The sequence below is a fragment of the Solea solea genome, chromosome 9, assembly GCF_958295425.1.
Source record: "Solea solea chromosome 9, fSolSol10.1, whole genome shotgun sequence".
Classification (NCBI taxonomy): domain Eukaryota; kingdom Metazoa; phylum Chordata; class Actinopteri; order Pleuronectiformes; family Soleidae; genus Solea; species Solea solea.
In genome coordinates this window covers 7542888-7557414 of record NC_081142.1, presented here as the reverse complement: position 1 = coordinate 7557414, position 14527 = coordinate 7542888, and the positions used below count along the sequence as shown (strand labels likewise).

Here is a 14527-nt window from a genome sequence, read left to right as displayed (position 1 = left end):
TTTGGAAAAGTCTTGATACATATTCATTGTTCCAAATGAATTGCTAAATTCAGACCAAAAGCCATTACTAATAAATGCCTTCTCCCTTTCCTGTATGTTCTCCCCTCTTCTCCTCCTCCTCCTCCTCTTCGCCCTGCTACAGATCATCAGTAACATGGAGGCTCCGGTGACAAATGGCCCCAGTGGAGGCGGCACCACAGCCAATGGACCGACCACCAACAGCCGCGGCTGCCCCTCGCCCATGCAGACTGGCCCCTCAAACGACGACAGCAAGACTAACCTCATTGTCAACTACCTGCCCCAAAACATGACCCAGGAGGAGTTCCGCAGCCTGTTCGGTAGCATTGGGGAGATCGAGTCCTGCAAGCTGGTTCGTGACAAAATCACAGGTGAGCAATGGAAACTATTTATATGTTAAGATAAGTTAAGTGTTGTTCCTTGTTGTGCCCAAGATTCTCAACTTTTCCTGAACTGGGAATATGATCTGCTTGTAATTCAGTAATCATTACAAGCAAAAGATATCAAACATTTTACATTCAGTATATACAGAGCACTATTGAAAAATATGAAAATCACCCAGTTAAGTCAGTAGTATAATGTGCAATCCTGGCGGTTCCAAAGACAATTCCTCCAATCAAAGACTACAGGGGGAAAATACTTTATATGTATATTAACCAATTAGTTGGTTGGTCCATAAAAGTAACTTTCCATTAATGATCTCTGCAATATTTCTTAAAAAATGCCTGAAAATGTCTGAAAATGTGAAAAACGAATTCCTGTATAAACTCCCCAAGTATGAAGTTAGCGATTTCCTCTTCGGCCCATACCTAACCCTCTCACTGAGTTTCAGATGAACTGACAATTGTATCCAAGTGACAGTGTAGATACAACTGCTTGGATGTAAACGTTGCATTAAATCTAGTCCCACATGTAAAGAATTGAAAATGAATCATTCACACATGAACCCATGGTGTTGCATCCCTCCAAATGTATAACACACATTCCTCATTTTCCACAAAAAGAAATACAGCCCTGCCTTCGGTGTGTGTGTGTGTGTCAAAGAGCTGCAACACAGCAACGCAGCAAAGTGCCACATGTTCTCCAGAGGTGTTTAAATTAAGCAGCACTCCGCGTTGCTAATCGTGGCTATAATCTGGGCATAGTGGCTGCGTGGGTGGCCATAGAGCAGATGGATTGCGGGGAGGGAGGGGGGGATGCAGCCCTGTGATAATGCTCCATAATGGCTTTCATTTTAGATCCTACTTACTGACACTCTTCTCCTGATAATCTCATTAACCAGGCAGTTGAGATCACCAAGCCATTCTTGGATCGCAGCAAAGCGAAGAGAGTAAACATTCACATACAGAGTTGTAAAATCATAGAGTTCGATTTCCTGTAACAGATTGAATTAAAGTAAAGGCCGACTGTACAGCAGAGATGACCACTGGTCCGGCCGCTCCTATCGTCTTGTGTTGTTTTGAGCACATATCTGCAGCTCTGTGGTTCCACTTCAGAACCATCTTCCTCTTCCTTCATAATGAGCCACAAAATGGAGCCTGAGCGTCAGATACACCAGGATAATGGAGCAGAGTGTGTACAAAAATAACACTCTGATACCAAATGCTATCATCATCTCCATCACCGTGCTCCCTCACCACCCGATTTTCCCCTTAAGTGTGATTTGCCACGCAGCAGCAGTGAGGTACCAAGCTAACAGCACATATTTGGAGAGACTTTAAAAACAAACAGAATTGGTATAAACTTGCTCAAGCCCTTAATGGGGACTCTTAGTCCGCTCACTTTTGAACCATTTAGTGCAGCGCTCTGCATTGAACAAGGTCTCTAATGACTTCGCATCAGCACAAAAACTTCTAAATACATCCTGCCCTCCCTCCATCTCCTCTATACCTGTGCTGTATACCTGTCTCACTCTCCCATGGGTGTAGTTTCCTCATGCAGACTTTTAAGCCAACAAAGTATCCGCATATCCATTAAGAGGCGTCATACTGTCTAACAGACGTTCATATCATTAATATCATTAGTTTGTGAGAGCGATAGAGAGGGATTGTGGGAAGAGTAAAGAGAGAACACCATTTATTTTGAGGCTGCTACACACACCTGTACCTTTTCTTGTCTGTATTTGCACACTGGCATAAAGAACAGCCAATTTCTGCCAGTTTTTATCACAACATCTGAGTAGAGTAAAGTTTGAGAGAGGGGAGATATTTTTCTACAGTGCTGAAATTTCAGAACAAATCTTTTGAATGTGTCTGTTGGATAGTTAGAGTTCTGTAGCTACATATTATTCATTTTGATAGGAATAATAAAGCCCCGCTGCCTTTATGCCTTCATATCCTATTATGCCGTGTGAATAGCACACAAAGAATGTTGAACAAGTTTGAGAATATGAATAAATTCACTCAATTTTACTACAGATATACTTGGAAAATAGTCAGTATTTTATCATGACAAAAGTGAAGTATGCCAGTCATTATTCGAGCCTCTTTTTAATGCATATACCACAAATAAGAGCGGTTATACTGCTTTTTGTAGAGTATGCAGCATACGGCTGCACTATTAATCGCAAAGTAATCAAAACCTCAATATGACCACATCTTAAGATCAAAGAGTATCTTCCTCAAAAAGGATTTGATTAAGATAAAATGTATGATAAATTAGCTTGATGGTGAAATTCTGCAGCGCTGCAGAATTTCGCTGGCCCAAAAGTCTTGCTCTTCACATGAGTCAACAGAATTTTCCATTTATATCCCAATTGCAATTTGTGTCAAAAAAGAATTACGATATGATTTTTTTTCTCCGATTATTTAGAATCCACCTATTTTAACAAGCTTGCCACTCTCTCTTTGACTGTATCTCACAGTGTGTTACCCATCAGTATTGACTAAGCTGTGTTTACTGACAAGGTGTGAGCACGTCAGCCTTTCCGAGGCAGCAGAGACAGACAGGTCTTCAGCGTCTTCTCTGCTTCCTGTGTACTTACTCCTGTCAGCTCCAGGGACGCCGGCATGGCATGACGCACGGGAGGGTATGGGCAGACTTCCACACTCTGGCTTCGTCTGTCACCCTGGCTGACTGCAGCTGGTACTAAAACTACCTCTGGGTGTCTTTCTTGCTCCCCACTTGTGTGCCTGTTTGCCTACCTTTCTGTCTGCCTGGCTTGCACAGCTGCCTCTGCCTGGTGCTCTCATAACACGCCGGGGACATGCAGGTTAATCTTTTATTTAAGGCGAGCTAACATGCATCTAGCTGCAGCCCACACTCACACTTGCACCGAAGCCCCAGGCCTTCACCTGCAAATGTTCTGTCTCTTATAGAGAAGATATATTTTAAGCAGCTCTTTCCATTAAGTGCCTATAATGTAGCAGCCTTTATGTTTGTCCTCCAGGCAGAGAGAACACAACATACACAACATACACAAATGATGGCTTTAAAACATTGTGCACGGCAGCACTAGTGCTTTATGAACATGTTTTTTTCTTTCTTTAAAGGAAGCATATGTCTGTTTATGCTGAAAATTACCAGTCTGAAATCCCTCAAACTGAGCTGCAGAGAAAGCAGCTACTTTTTACCGTGATGTAAAAGCAAACCACAGAATCAGCACTCACAAACATTTACACAAGCCCATATGCACACACACACACACACACACACACATAATGGAATTGACTGATCCTTGTTAGTAAGTCATTTTTCAGAATCAGCTGTATTTTTGCTCAAGAAATGACTGCATTTATTTTCATAATGACATGGAGGAGAGGAAAATAGTTTCTCATGCTGGAACACAAAGTGACTGCAGTGGGGAGGGAGGAGGAGTTGGGTATGGGGGTAGTGGTATTAGTAGTTATAACTATTATAGTTTAGAGAGTATAATTAAAGGGCCACTTCACCCAAAGGATATACAATTTTTTTTACTAGTTTGCAGAGAAAAACGGGTTATTTCATCATCATCATCAGTGATACATGTCTCAGTCCCACAGCAACAGAGGAAGTCGGGATTGACAAAAATTGTTATCATGCATCTTGAATAAAAATAAATAAATACAGCTATTCAAAACAGAATTTGGACGGAACAGATTGCATGTAACATTATGGATCATGTTCCCATCCCAGTAAATTTGACTTTACTATGGTCTCATGTTTTGTTGTCATATTCCTTTTGTAATCTCATAATAGAAATCAGAAGGAGGTCTTTGATGAGGATCAGGCTTACATATTAAATCATTTAAAATAATCACTAATCATTTAACAACTCCTCAGTTCTTTCTGTTGTCCTTAAACGTTGCATTTTTACAGGAAGGTTTACCAACTGAACATCTAATACATTTATAAACGAGCTTGAGCTTTAGCACTAAACACCAAAAGCTTACCAGAAATCACTTGTGGCATAAAGATCACAAATTAAAACTCTTTCTGAACATAAAGTGAAAGTCCATAATCTATTATGTTTCCAGTTCACACAAACATAAAGTCAACACTCCTCTCCCGTGTTAAGTTTAAAGACGTCTGATTTTACTCCTCAAGCATTTTTTTAACAGAAAATGATTCAGTGTCAGGGCATTACACCAGATCTAGGATACAATGGATTTTAATTGAGTGAGCCTGAATTTCCTTATTAGTTAAAAGTTTAAGTGGATGAAATAATTCTGTGGTTTATATCATAGTATGTAATAACAGTTTGTGTTCAAAAACTTGTTGTGCACACTTCTCCAGTCACCGTTCATGTGTTGGTTTTATACATGGAATCTGGGGAAGCTGATGCAAATCGTAGTGACAATGTCGCAAGCCAAGCAGATGTTGGCCATGAAAAATAGATGGACTGTGATGTCAGCTGTGGAGTAGTTCAAGCTGGAGCACCTTTGACAGACAGCAGATTCAGTGCTGTGTGAAATCCCGCTATGGACCCATTTCTTACATCGGGACAGGTTTCCTCACATTCTTCAAGTGCAAAAACATCCCAGTGAAGCTGGATTTGGCCCACTTCTGTGGTTTAGTCAACACACTTCCATTAGTTTCATTGTCGTTACGGAACATCAAGTGCACCCACAAATATGTCAAACATAAAATATGCATTTAACCCTGATTTGCAAGGACAGACGAGTGCAGCTGAGCTCCGGCACAAACTCTGTGACTTGAACGTGGAGCAGATCAAATATTCAAGATGTTAACCTCAGTATACTCACATCTCTTTGTTGCTACAAACATGTACGTTGAGAAGATGCTCGGGACCAAAGCCGATTCTCTTTGAACTTCAGATTACAAGCTAAGCCGTTTTTCCACATCATTACTACAGTGATGGGAACAAAACTCCTCATAATTCCTCCGTTAGTCTTGTGATGAGACTCATCTACATTCTCCGAAACACCTAACCAACCTAAGTATGATGTTATGTGGTGACAAACCATCACACACTTTTCAAATGCTCACTGAATTCATGCTGAGGTGAGATCTGGTGCGGTCTTAATACTGTATCTAAGCCTGGAGCAGACAGAAGGTTGCACATAGTGTAAACAAAGCTGACAGAGAGAGCGATGAAACAAGGATTTGACATCTCCAAAGCCAGGTATTAAGAGAGCTTCCAGACTCAGACGTGCGGACACAAGCAGCCAGACGTACATTAAAGTTTCAGAGTCCCAGGTCCCAATAATGTACCGTCTCTATTCCCATAACACTTCTCCCTCCCCCCCCCTTCAATCGCCTCCTCCTGCCTTTGCACTAGACTGGGAATTGGACATCCGGAGAGCTTGTTGGACACACTGCTCCTCCCATGACCCTCACTTCAGACCATGTCTGTCCCCTCTCATTACACTCTGTGTGCCCTTTACAAGGCACACAGAGGTTATGAATGTCGCCTGTTGCAGCCTCATATCCAGAGGCTGGATGGGCCCTTGGGGCTTGTTCTTTGCCCTTCGACCCTCCACTCTTGAGTGCACTGTAAATGCGCAGAAGAAAGCCAAACAGTAGGCCAGGGGGGGCTGGATGGTTGTGGTCTTGTTGGCCTGTTCACTCTCTGCTCTCAGAAGGAATCCAAGCAGGTGCAGCAATCCTGGTGTGACAGTCAAGTCTTCAAGGGGCTTCTCTGTCTGTCAGCTCGCCTTGTATTTCTCAGCTGCACAGCCAAGCAGCCCACACATGCAGGCTGCAGTCCACTGGCCCCAAGGCTCAGGGAGTCACCACAAAGGGGTGGGCTTGTGGGCTTGTGTGTGTGTGTGTGAGACTCTGAGTTTTTAAGCGGGCATGTGTGTGTCTTTGTGTGTATGTGTGTGTTGGAGGAAGCAGCCTTGGGAAATGAGAGTGGGAGCCTCCTCACTGCAACAGTGGCTGCTACCTTGGCAACCCAGGAGGGAAAGATGTGTTGAGTGAGTAGGAGAGGGATCTTTAGTAGATGCGAGTGTGCGGGGGACGAGGCTCTGTTTATGAATTTTGTTATTTAAACAGGTTCAATACATCCATTTGTTATGCTGTAATTTTACTGCATGTACAGTGTGTTTTGTGACAACAATTGTAGTCATTTCTTCGTTTGGGTGTTCACCTTTTTTGCAAACTCACTCAAACTCCCTCTCAGTTTAACCCTCTTTAGGATAAGAACTGTATTTTGACATGAAGCTGGTGACAGGGGGATCTTATCGTATTATGTTCGGGAGTGCTTGCCCATCAAAAATATCATTACCCCATGTTGCTCAAGCAGCAAGGGGAAAAACATCAGTGGATAAAATAGGAAGAAAGCAGCGAGTGTGACACGTGTATTCTGACAAAATTCCTCTCTTCCTTGTCATAAAATGTTGCTAAATTTAAGTCTGACTGAACAGATTAGCCGTTTCTAGAGGAAGTTGGTCCTCTCAAGGTGTGTTAGCATCACCGGCTCGTAGTTCCGATGATCCCCGAACACTGAAACTTCTCCTCTGTCCTCCCATGACTTCCAAATGACAGCCAGACTCCACTGCTGACAAGGTGTGGGATTGTGGGAACAAGTAAGAATGTTTCACACGTAGCATTTAAAGGTCCCGTACTCCCGTCACACAGATGATATTTTTTTTATTCAGATTTATCTTTATTTTTTGTAAAATAAAATAAAAACTTTCCTCCCGGGTTTGAACAGGTCTTTCACCAGTGGGAATGTGTTTAATCGGCATTCACTCCATGGTCAAATGACTCTGCAATGGCTGCAAATAGCATCATTGAGAATAAAAGCCCCAAGTGAGTACACTAATTTCTAGTTTGCCATTTCTGCTGCTACACTACAACAAGCTTTTATCTTTGGGCTATAAGCATCGCCAAAAGCATTAATATTTGAAGCGAGCCTTGAGTTTAAGACTTGGCACGGCGCTCTATATATATTTTATTTCATCAATTAGATCCAAACAATCGAGAGATACCGAAGAGTTGTTTCGATTGTCGGCACGTCCGTGGTGCCACTATTCACGTACCACAACGCAGCGGTGAAGACAAAAGGCATCAGAGGGCGGACTTTCATTTTTCACGGATTACACAGGAAAGAAATAAAACAATGTTCATATAATGGATTTTGAACAAGTTGGCAGTCGTGTCACCACAGCAGAATGCCTCTGCTCCCACTCCAACAGTGTAATATCTGTTTTGACAACATAGTGTCAGCAGTTCAAATTAACTTTGACTAATAGCTACACACTCTCAGAGGATAGTATTAAGAACAATAGACTGACTGCAGCAAGGTCCACTGTAAAATACAAGGTTCTTTCAGCCATGTGTGTCATTTGGTAGCTATCAATTCAGATCAAAGAGCCGTCACTGGACGTGATGATAGCAGGAGATGAGGACACTTTCATGTCTGCAATGCAGCTCTTAGTCACATAATACAACAAAGGGGCACAAAATTAAGTATCTGGAGTATGGAATATATCTGGAGTTTCTTTCTATGCTTACCACATTGTAAATAATGTGTATGCACATAGTATGTGCTTCACAGTGTGTTTATAAAAAAAATTGATATATTTGATTATATGCCTGGAAATTCACTGCATCCATACATGACATGTATTTTGGCTTTTGTGTAGCCATATGTAATTTGCACAGTAAATTGAAAATTCACTTTCATCCATCCAGTGTGTGTGTGTGTGTATGAAGGGGGAAGGGAAAGTAAAATTAACCTCTCAAAGTACTCCAATTGTCTAATTTCACACATAGAGCAACCTGCTGCTCATCCAGACACAAATAATGGCTTCGTCCGAACACCTCACAACACAAAAGACGACAAACCGGCTTGCTGCCCCCTCACTGAGAGGATCGCAGAGGCATTCACAGAACTCGAGACTGTTCGCTGTCCTAGCTCCCAAACCCAAATGGTGGAATGAGCTCCCCATCGACATCCAGACAGCTGAAAGCCCCCACATCTTCCACCGCTGACTAAAAACACATTTCTTTCGACTCTACCTCGACTAATGACGATGACAAAAAAAAAGCACTTACTTACATATACATCGCACTTATGACTAGCACTTTATAGTTTGTCTTACTTGAAGCACTTACTTACTTCTAGCTCTTGTTTGTACCCAAATGTTTAAATGCTAAATGACATGTAATGTAATGTAAGACCCAGACACCAGAAATAGCAGCGATCTTTAGCACTAAAGAACATAACCGTCTACCTGCACAAATAATATAAGGTTGTGCAAAATATCAGTTGAATGAGTGGAAGTGGGTCTTAGATTAGCCTGCCATCCCCTCGCCCCCACTGCCTATGCGGTTAATCTAACATGTAGGTGGTAATGTATCTAATCCTACACTGTATTACAAGCCCACTGAGTATAATACCATTCATGAACCCTAGATGTTAGATGTATATACTATGCATGAATCCATGTTGAGATATGTTTTATTTCAAGATATCTGCGATCCTAAAATTAAGTTTTTTCCATCGCTGCCGAACAATTTCTTGAGTCATTTCAAATGTTACTGAATTTATAGGACTGACACTGAAAGGGGCTGACGAATCAAAGGCATATGAATTTCCAACCTCATTAAAAGGCCATTATGGAGAGCAATGCATCATTTGAGTTCTTGGTTTTTAATTGACAATTAAAACATATAAGTTAATGTATCCATTAAAATAATTGATCAGCACAAAGCTGTTTTTTCTGTTAGCTACAACCCCATTAGAGGCTATTTATCAAGCATTTTTAATGGCCTCTCTATATGCAGTGCTCTCACAAGTTATTTTACTGTCATTATAAAGTATCAGCAGGCAGTCTCTGTTGATAAAAGCGTCGTTTTAAGGGATCACTTCCTCAGAAAAAGTTTGGAGGATACTGCCAGCACTTCTGCACCCTATTTTGTACCTTTACGTCTCTATTGTTGACCACTATTGAAGCCATTTTAAAATACAACATGGCTCTGAAAATAGATTTCCTTTCAAGATGTCCCTTTTCTTTGTCTTCACTGTACAATGAGAACTTTTGTCCGGTGTTTTGAATCAAACAAAGCAGTCCACGCTGGTGTTGTCCTTGAATTTCAGGTTAAATAACACTGAGGCATTTTAAGCTGCATCCGAACTGTGCTTAACCACTGAGGCGGAACAGTGAAGGCCTCTGTGAACTCTATGCAGGGCTGATCCTGCGAGGGAGTGTTGAGGCAGACAGGGCAGGTGTTGTGACAGGCTGATGCCTGCTGTCTCTGCATTCACACTGAATGTTGCAAATGAAGAAGTGCCTACAGTAGTAACATTGCCTATATGAATGTGCATGCATGCATATGGTAGGGTTGACATTCATTAAATGGTTGAGGACACACAACCTCCCCCACCCTAAAACGGACTACTGTCCTTGTCCCAGGAAACGAGCACTAGTGGGGAATTGATTTATTGAAGTGTCAATCTTCCCCCTTTAGCTTATTAGTGTTTGGCAGTTTCAAATTTAGCATGTTGAGCACCATTGTGAGCCTTCTTACCATCCATGAACTTTAAAATATTCAACTCTTTAAGCTGGCAGAGCATAAATTTCTGCTCTGCCAGTCTCCTCTTCCTGGATTTTCCCCTGTGTACCAGCTTTTCCTTTTTCTATTATGTTCGGGTCAAAGTCTGGACAGTTGCTCATGCACAGAGTCCGAATGTCTGAACGTATTCATGCAGTAGTAATTTAACTAAAGATGATCTGGGCTTGTTAGTTTGACTTTAGTTATTTGGTAAAGATTTCAGTCGGACAATCATGTTTACATCTTTTTATAAACGTCCAGTTTTAGTCGGTCTAACATCGGGTAAACATATTCAATGACACTTTTACAAAAGCCACTAGATTCTCTGCTCCTCACTGTCGTGCTGCAATGACTTAATTTGCAGCTTCTGTTTGTTTGTGTGCGCTATGTGATTCAGTGATTACATGTTTACTTCCGTGTGTGTGCACATGTGTGTACATCTGCCAATGTGGCGCGTTGGCGTTGTGTCTCCCACCCATCCGTGTAAATTCCAAGCAGCCCGGCAGTCTGCCGGTGGCTCCCTGCTGTTTGCTGCTTCGTAGCAAAACTCGAAATGGTGGGTGGAATTCCCTCCCTTAGATTTCCTGAGAGCTGCAGGCAGATGTCTCCCTCTGTCTCCCCTCATCTCCACACTCACCTACGGACTGACGCCAGCCCACACCCTCATCTTCCATCCAGCCCTGGAGGCCCTCAGAATCACCAAAGAGGGAGTGAAGACGGGAGTGGGGGCGGGCAGATGTCCCAGTACCAGCTTAAGCTCCCCATGCATACACCATACTCACGCAAACATCATTTACATAAAGCAGCTGCCGAGCATCACATTCCAAAGGGCTGTAATCAAAGAAAATGCATTACTACGTTTACAGCAAGCATGTTATCCATTGCTGAGTCACATGCGCACGATACACACAGCCCACACACACACACACACACACACACACACACACATATGGAAACTTGCTATACTGAGACTGTATCCATGGCTGCCAGTTTGGCTCCCTGGATGTCTCCATGAGTGTTAAGTGTCCTGGTACCATTAGCACCAGCCAGCCCTTTTTTGATAGCACTCTTCACTCTCAGCTCTGGTAGCTGCTCTTGTCAAACCTCACATTTCTTGTTAAAGATAAGGGTGAGGGGTGAAGGAAATGATGGTAAAGTGGGAGCGAGGTTGAACACAAGAGAGGAGGATTACAATCAGTGCAAAATTTAATACACGCTGTATACCGATGAACAGTTACTACCGGCAATGTTGTCTATGTTTAAGACATTTATTTAGAGAACTAAAGGATAATTCAGAACACTGTTCTGTCCCTTTTGTTAAGTTACAAACTTGGTTTATTTCGTATTCACTTGATTACCTTTGCCACCTGTTCTCTATCACTTCGTTATTCATTGTCTCCTTTCTGTGAGCATCATTTAATAAAGAAGAGAAGCCGCAGAAATCATTCGTGAGCCATACTTTAACTGCCAAACTTAACACCTGATGTCAGCTGAGAGTCGCAGAGGAGCAGGAGAGGCATAGGAACGAGGGGAGGGTTAGTTATAAATAGCCCAAGTCTCTCTAGGATGGCAGGTTTTTAATTAACAATAGAGAACGTCTGATAATCCACATTTAATCCAGAGGAGGAGTGGAAAAAAAAAGGGGAGAAAATCATCAGCTGTTTGATGTTAGGACTACAACTCCCTCCTGGCCCTTCCACAGCTTGCTTCTGAGCTGTTCAGTGCTCTGATACCCATAGCCCAAATGTATTTATTTTGTGAAACAGTCATGCTCAATAATTTGTGATTCACTTTGTTTCTGACTAAGTGCTGACTGCTCCCATTAGTGTGAATATGTGCATGCTGCTGCACTTTTTAAACGGACTGCGAGTCTTTGTACTTGTGTGTGTGTGTGTGGCATAGGTGAATAGGGTCTGAAAAGCAGCTGAGTTAAGGTCTTGATGGGTGAAGGCATTCACTTTAGTTTTATTTGCATAGCTGCAAAGACAGTATCAAGTGTATTGTTTGTACTTAATATAATATTTTATTTGCTGGGGGCCTATGGGGTTTATGACATTATAGTGTAGGCATTCATTCATTGACAGTTCAATCTCAAGCTTCATAAAATAAATATACCGGTAGAAATCAATTCCCTTAAGCTACGAGTTTACCAATATATCAAACAACTAGTTACTAGTTGACATACAAATACTGTAGTTCTAATTCAGGGGGATTACAAGTAACAGCAAAGGTCAGATCGTGATGTTTTCTTTTAAGTTTGGTGAACTTACATGTGTGTCTGCATTTCACCCAAGTGATAACTGGCCGTGACGTCACCCATAATAATTGGAATTCAAAGTTATTTTTGCAACCAGTGAAGTTACCCCCTGGTGGCTTTTATATTCTCACTTTCAGGTTGGTGTCAACCAAGAAACTTTTCTTATATAAGGTCTGGGTTTTTGCCCAATGCCAGGTCAGATTGCCCTCAGAAAACTAGAATAGATGATTGAGCAATATTTTCTTTTTTCTTTTAACCTTTCTGACTGTTATATGACCAGGTTTTAGTTTTCTCTGTTTTCACAGCAAGATGATAAACACACCATGTAGATTTGTATACAGCAATATGGGCTACATCTCAAAAGCTGTGTGAACAAATGGAAACACAGTTTGTGTTTTTGGGGCGGATAAGGAATCAAACACCGGTCAACATGTCATACATACATAAGAATGATCCGTCTAGCTGTAACATGAAATGTAATGCATTTTTAACTGATGTAACTTTTAAAGTGTGTCGGTCTTCATTTTTTTTAGTATGGTTGGTATAAATTCAGACTCTTCTTTGTCAATGAAAAAACTGAGATAACAAAAGAATCACGTTAAGATAACCTTCGTTCTTTCTGGCATTTCAGGACAGAGTCTGGGTTACGGTTTTGTCAACTACATCGATCCAAAGGACGCCGAGAAAGCCATCAACACGTTAAATGGACTCAGACTTCAGACCAAAACGATCAAGGTAAATGACATTCTGTACAAGTGCACAAGTCCACCTTAAGAAGTAAGAAATGACTGGCTCGAAAATTCTATTCTTTTTAGGTAACAATACCGTTAGTAAATATCATAAAATGCAAAATGGGATTAACAGACATTATCCTCAGAAAGCACAGTGACATGTTTAGGGAAATGTTACTTATTAAATGTCAAATGTGAAGTTGAAATGACATAGATATCTCTGAGGGAAAGGAAAGGCAAATGTCAGTCATCACATTTGTTTTTTTTTTTTTTTTGTTTTTTTAAAAGTGAGGTGTCTGTTATTGCATTTTATGGCAAGACTAATGTGCAGTCTTGGTGGTCACTCGTCACAGCAGTAAGACAGAGAATTCACTGCAAAAGAAATGAAACCGTATTGGCACTGGTTTTTGCAGATGATTTACACAAACATCAATCATCCCACTGATATACAGTAGCTCAGTATAGTGAGTTTCCTGTTTTTCTCCCCCTCTTCTCCGCTCTCTGCCCTGTGGATGTTGTTGCTTTTAAACTGGGTCATAATCTGTTGTTCTCTGGTAATCCTTGGATTCTCGCTTACTATCATCTGATCTAATCTGATAATCTTATCTAATATTATGTAAGATTAGCCTGCACTTGTGAAAGTGGCATCTAACAATGAATCCCCCTTTGCCTTCAAGGTCTGCCTTGAAGTGGTTTTGTATTAGTTTAGCATCCTGGCTGTGTCTGTTGAGGAAAAGAGATGTTCACTTGTTGATTTTCAACAAAGGCAATACATGGTAATTCTCCACCGTGTTTTAAATCTATAACACAGTAAATATTGAATTGAAACTGTCGCAACTCAAATTGCAATACGTTGCAGAACTATTGCGATGACATATTTTATTTGTGTTGATGGTGGGGGAATATATTAGTGCAAATATTTGTGTGTATCTGATTTGGTCAGGGCTCTAACTGACCAAAGATTACTGCATACCTTTGAGTCTGTGAAGGTTCTTAGTCCTCCAGGTCAAGTCCAGTTGACTACAGAAGATACATAAGTTTAAGTGTCAGAAGTGTTTACACATCGTTATTTCAGGAGCACTTAATCCAAACAGCTTTTGATCTGTGTTTGCTTTTTAAATCATTGCATTATTGAAAGTCTTAATAAATAAATAGTCCGTTTTTCAAGATGCCCCAGCTGCACTCTCTGTAGGTTAGCAGTGACAAATAAAGGAATATTCATTACTAAGTGAGATTTGACACATTTAAATGTCATCTTGTGGTTAGGATATCCAACATAAGCTTGTGAGAGCAAGAGTTGCAATGTCCCACTGTTAAGACAGTTTTGTTTCTTGAACAATCTTCACAGTATTTGCAGCACAGAGGTATTTATATGAATATGAAAATGTGGCTGATTTTCACTCTCATGACTCAAAAGGTTGCGTCATGAGAAAACGAAGTTAAGTTGTCCTGAGATAAAGACACCCCTCGTTTTGTAATGACAGAATGCATCAGAATGTGTCTCTGTCTGGCGCCATCACTCGTTCACACTTTGTTCCTCCTCCTCCCCCCCCGCTACCTTCATTCCTTGCTTTCA

At 41.3% G+C, this 14527-nt stretch overlaps 1 protein-coding gene across 2 annotated transcripts in view; it reads left to right on the top strand.

Moving 5' to 3' along the window:
• elavl4 (ELAV like neuron-specific RNA binding protein 4) overlaps positions 1-14527 on the top strand; it is a 72481-nt gene that overhangs the window by 32080 nt on the left and 25874 nt on the right. For both annotated transcript variants that reach the window (XM_058637986.1, XM_058637985.1), the window contains exons 4-5: positions 143-389; positions 12852-12955. In XM_058637986.1, the coding sequence (XP_058493969.1) occupies positions 143-389; positions 12852-12955 (351 nt within the window). The remainder of the gene's footprint in view (positions 1-142; positions 390-12851; positions 12956-14527) is intronic.